The sequence below is a fragment of the Urtica dioica genome, chromosome 3, assembly GCF_054948205.1.
Source record: "Urtica dioica subsp. dioica isolate 48M chromosome 3, U.dioica_male_clone48M_v1_H2, whole genome shotgun sequence".
NCBI lineage: Eukaryota > Viridiplantae > Streptophyta > Magnoliopsida > Rosales > Urticaceae > Urtica > Urtica dioica.
In genome coordinates, this window is record NC_142758.1 from 43,555,008 (window position 1) to 43,560,759 (window position 5,752).

General features: G+C 41.0%; 1 protein-coding gene across 1 annotated transcript; it reads right to left on the reverse strand.

Annotated features, from left to right (window-relative positions):
* Positions 1-218: 218 nt before the first annotated feature.
* LOC149402981 (phosphate transporter PHO1 homolog 3-like) lies at positions 219-5,089 on the reverse strand. The gene is made up of 6 exons (XM_089609078.1): positions 4,085-5,089; positions 2,874-3,252; positions 2,313-2,684; positions 1,960-2,218; positions 961-1,539; positions 219-720 (listed from the first exon to the last, which is right to left on the reverse strand). The coding sequence occupies exons 1-6, from the start codon at positions 4,713-4,715 to the stop codon at positions 478-480; spliced, it is 2,463 nt and encodes an 820-aa protein (XP_089465204.1). The 5' UTR covers positions 4,716-5,089; the 3' UTR covers positions 219-477.
* Between the last annotated feature and the right edge of the window lie 663 nt (positions 5,090-5,752).

Below are 5,752 nucleotides of genomic sequence, written 5' to 3' on the forward strand. Positions count from 1 at the left end.
TTATTATTAGTCCACTCCTGTGATTTTCTCATGTCAGGCCATAAATTGCGACCTCGTGTTACTTGTGTAACAATCATACGACCCCTAAATTCTACAACACTGTTTTCTTTTCAGTCCTGATGCAAATTATAATTAAATTTTCTTTTTGTTAATTACTGGTTGGGTGAGAGATATTTATCAGACGCAATTTCAATGGGATTCTTGGAGCCCATAGTTGGTGGATGAATTGAAAAATCACTTTTATTAGATCCTCTTTCGGCATTTACATTATATTTTCTGCTCCCAAAAAAGGGGGCGAAATGGAAATTAAAAGGAAAAATAAAATAATGTAAACTGGACCAAACTCAAAACGGAAAAATACAAAGGGAAAACTAAGACATATTCTATTTTTTTTTTTTTTTTTTTTTTTTATCTACTTTTCTATGTTACAAAACTCTATTTATCCGGATTCGATCCCCACATCGTTTTCTTTTTTGCCTACTCATCTTTGTCGTCTTCTTCTTCTTCTTCGTAATTAAACGGAAGCGGCACCGACTTGAACGCCCGGTACTTTCCGACATTGTTGAGATGCTCGTTCTCCAACCTGAAGAAGTTCCAAAGGCCACGACGGATGATCTCGAGGCTAGCGACGAGCGCAACCATCGTCTGTCTGTGCAGCGAAAACAACTGGAGGTTCAACACCGTCTGAAGCCACGCAAACCTCAGCAACGTGTTCAAAATCTGCAACCAAAAAAAAAAAATACCATGAGAAACAACATTTTGAACCAAAAAAAAAAAATTGTTTTAGCTGTTTCCTACAACATCACATTTAGTAATAACTCGTTAACAAGGACGAAGCCAGAATTCTAAACTCAAGGGGTCTAATATACCAAAAAAAATTAAAATGATTTTTTTTTTTTTTTTTGAGGGGGGCTATAGCCCACCCTGGGCAAACAGAGATACCGAATGAAGTGGACTTACGATAGCGGCGAAGTAAACGCTGGGAAATGGGATCATAAGCTTGTCTCTGAGCCATCGGTTTCTCGAGCGGCGCTGAAGCAAGCCCCAGTCAATAACGACGTCCCAATACATGCTAACCATGGCCGCGGAGATCGAGAAAATCCACGCCATGACTTTCCAGCTCACCCCACCGTCGATATTATAGGCGGTCCTCATGCAAACGGCGATGATGGTGAGGAAGTACTTGATCCCGTTGTAGCCTTGCATCGGGTCCTTCTCCTCGAAGAGCCTCCTCAGGCACTGCATGAGCCGGGAGACGTAAGGGACCACCGCAACGAGGAAGAGGAACGTCTTGTACACGCTCAGTGACGGGCACGTGTTGTCTCGGTGCTTGTAGTCTCCCCAGCCGTAGTAGCAGATGTAGAATTGGACGCTTCTCAAGGCTTGGACTTGGCTCGTCATCTGGTCCGCCAAGAAGAAATCCGGGAGCGTCACCTTGTAGAGCGGCGCGGCTAGGCCGTGGAACATGCACACCAGGAAGAATTGACGGCTCGATCGGAAAAATATGTTGAATGGGCACAGCAACGTCACCGTCATACCCTACACAAAGACAAAAGGATTTCGGATATGAATTGTATGTTGTTTTGGTGTTCTTAGTTTAGTAAATCTGCAGACAAGAGGCAGGAAACCGATTATTTCTAGAAATGGTTTTGTTGGAAATCTCAGTGTTCGTTGTGAAAAGATGTTGAGCATGATGTGTTTTAAAAAAAAGGATTTCGGATGAATTGTATGCTGTTTAGGTGCTTAGTCGGGTTCTTAATACGTAGATAAGAGGCAGAAAACCGATTTTTTTTAGAAATGATTTTGTGGGAATTCTTGGTTGAAATTCTCAGTTTATAGTAAAGCATTGCACTCCAAATCTAAAAAAAAAAAAAAAAAAAAAAATTGGATATGTTTTCCACCAGTCTATTTCTTATTTAATCATGTATCTAAGAGTAGGGAAAGGAAAAAGTGATGTACCAAGAGTAAGATGAGGGGAAGAAGTTCGGTGAGCGCTTTGTAGTCTTTGGTTTTGGGGTCGAGCTGCATATCGAGGTTCGAGAGCACTGCACCGAGGGCGAGCGTGGACAAGACGAAGCCAAGGAAGAGGACTTGGCGGTACCCTAACTCGGTCCCCGCCTTGAACCCGAATATGAACGAGTAGTTCACTCTGTACCGTCTCCAAAAGTACACGTTCCCGGCGTACATTAGTATGTGCAACACAATGAAGCCAAACAAACTGCAACGACGACGATGACGACAACAACAATAAGTTTTTTTTTCTTCGAAAAAATTGACTAACATTTTATATATATGAAGAATTGTTTTAGTACCTATATAGTGGGAACATGGTGTCCATATACTTGGCTTTGCCGGGATCTTCGAGGAGTTTGCGGGCCCGGACGATGAGGATGAGGGCCAAAGCGAGGGCGGCGGTGCAGCCGGCGAAGAATCCCGTCGAAAACGTCACTCTGTGCCTCTCTCTCTTCGGCTTCGGCCTCAGAACCGACATCCCTTTGCTTCGGTTCGCGTTCGAGAAGTGCTTTATGAACGTCGCTTCCACTCTCTCCATCAGCTTGTTCACCTCGTCGGAGGTTCCGAGCATCGAGTTGTCAACCATGCTCATGTAGGATTTCGAGGCATCTCGAGAAGTGGTCTTGTCGTACTTCTTCATGATCTTTGAGAACGCCATCGTGTTCAAGAACCTGAAAGGAAGAAAAAAATAATAGTGTTTGGATTAGTTAAGATTCGTGTAAAATGAATGAAATAGCCAAAATGTGCAAGTATACTGCTTCGACAAATTCTTCTCGACCATGTTATCAATTTTTTTGATAAATCGTAATTAACTGTTTTGAAAGACTATTTTACTAATCAATTAGTTTCAAATGACTCACGCGAAGCTCTTGAGAAGCCTGAGCTTCTGGTAAAACTCGACGAAGGCGCGCTTGAGCTGAGACTCGACCTTCTTGAGGTTATCGCGGTTGAAGGTGAGCTCTGTCTGGGGCGGGACATTGAGAAAACCCTTGATGGTGGAGCGAGGCGTCTCCACCGGTTTGTTCATTGTCACCTTGTTCAGCACTTCCAATGGAGCCGGTCTGCCCGCCCGAGCAACCAACTTCTCGGGCTTCGGAGATTGACGCTCTTCCTTGACAACTTTGTTGTTATTATTATTATTATTATTATTATTATTATTTTTATTTTTGCCGTGAGATTCGTCGGATGTCGACGAGTGGTTGCTTCCTTCGTCGATCGCGTCCATGAACGTTACTCTCCCTGCACCATACCATAACTCGCTCGTTATTAAAAAAAAAAATTAAAAAAAAAAAAAACTCCTCTAGGAAGTACGTAGTCAGATTTAATTAATCCACAAATTCTTCTTAAAAAAAAAAAATAGTGTTCTGACTTCTAACGTCGTTATGTATAAAAAAGCTGCGTAACCAAACTAAACACCTGTGAAGCATTACTTGTTTTATAGTCATATTAAAATAAAACTTTTCCGTTGGCACTGTCTCGCTCCATTCCCGGTCGCTTTTTTAGTTTTTACCATCTCTTTTTTTAATTAAATAAAAAATTGAAATAAACACGTACTCGGATTTAACAAGCCTGCTAAATTATGAATTATAACAAATAAATAAATACCTCATCGCAATATATATATATATATATATATATATATATATATATATATTTTTATTTTTTAGCAACTAAACAAATGCAATGCATTGGCAATTATATTTATCGCTAGTTCGCTACCAACAAAAAAAAAAAACAAAAACAAAAACAAAAAAAAAACTCCTCCGGTCATCTCACCATTTCCGACGGAAAGTTCTTTTCAGTGTTTTTTTTTTTTTTTTTTTAACTCAGCTTAAATGAACCCACAATAAAATTATTTTAAATAATAATAATAATAACCTCCCACCGCCAAAATTTTCAAAAACTCTGTAACTCAACAACTGTAAAGCATTAGTAGTCATATTCTACAGCTAGACTAAAATCAAAACTAAAAAATAAAGCCCCCACCGCCATAAACTTTTTTGTTTTCGCTTAAAAACTCGTGAAGTGAAATCATGATATTAGGTAAGGGTTTGTATAGTTAGTTACTCACTGCCAGAGACACGCGCGCTGTGCGGAGCTGTGGCTGCCAGCGAGGCAGTGGAAGCCGCGACGTCGGAGGCGAGGCGCGTCATCTCGACGTCAGCAGCGTGATCGGCGGCGAGCCAGTGGCCGGACTCGGAGGGCTGGTGGACCTTGATCCGGAAGGCGATGAGAGCCTCCATTTGCTTGTTGAGCAAGCTCGCCTCGTTCATCACCTCGTCGACCTTCTTTCTGTAGAAAGCCTCCACTTTGTTGAACTCCTCGTCCAGTCGCCGGAAGTACACCAGCTCGTACTCTCCCCCCTCCTCCGCCGTCTTCATGAACGTCGTCGTGTATCGCCCTCCGGCGCCGGAGTTGGCCGCTCCGGCGGAGGTGGTGACGAGGATGGTCTGGCTCTCCACGTCGGAGTGATCCGTGGGCGCGTGGTGGCGACGCGCCGCGCTGTGCTGGCGGTGGATTAGGCCGCTGAAGGCGCGGTAGAGAGTGGGTCGGCGGCGGAGAGCGTCGTCCGGTACGGCGGGGGTGTTTTTTTCCCGGAAGAGTTGAATTTCCTTCAGAAGGGTCTTTAGGTAATTGTAGTTCATGTAAGCCTCTTGCCACTCTGGCACCATTTGGCTCGTGAACTCTTTCCCGAACTTCATCTTTTCCTTTTTCCTCTCTTGTTTCACTTATGCATGCAAAATGATGATAATGATAATAATAATATTAGGGATAATTAGAATTGTTGGCTTGAGAGTTTGGGCGAGAGAGTTGTTGTGCGAATGTTGTGAATGTGATGGTGTATGTGAGTGAGATATCTGTGTATATATAGGGTTTCTTTTTATTCTTTTTTTAATCAAAGAGCGTGAGGGGTTTGACCGGGAGACTTTTCGTACTTTTGGGTTTCGGTGTTTTTTGATTGAATTTTGAAAGAAGGTTTCTCTTTCTTCTGAAGATTCAAAGAAGGTGGTGAGAGAGGCGATGAAAATGAATGTTACATTTTTTTTGAAGAGCCACGAAAGTTGAAATTTTGTAAGTTAGTATAGAAACTAATTCGAAGAGGCAAATAAAGAGAGAAAGCCCAAGATGGAGGGCCTTTTTTTTGACGCCTTTCAAAACTATTTGGATTTGTGCTTTTTTTTTTTCTTTCCTTTTTTGTTCCTTGAGAAATGTGATTTGACGATTTATGGACTACTTTTCAACTGTGTCTTTTTCTTTAATTTAATTGTTTTTGTTTGGATCAAAATCTCGTGCCATTTTTATTTGTTATTTACTTCGAGATTCCATTATAATGTATGCCATGCGACATGATGGCGATTAATAATTCTTTTGTCGGCAAAATAGTAGGTTTAAATGCCCTTCAAATGTATGTAATGTACACCAAAATAGAGCCTACTTCTAAGTTCTAATAGATATCCATAAACCATATATTGCATATTGTAATTTTATATCTATTTATTTATTTTTCCGAATATATACATGACAAGAAAAATTCAACTTTTACGTAGTAAAGAAAGGCAGCTTAAACGTAATCATTTTGATTAAGCCAGCTTATAGGTTTTGTTTAACTCTAAATATCATATTTTTAATAAGCGAGCTTATAATTTTTGTTCGTGTACTGTTTCTTCTCCATTAAATATATTCATCCGAATCGGCAATAGATTAATGGCTTTACAGGTTGTGATCATGAGTACTCTTG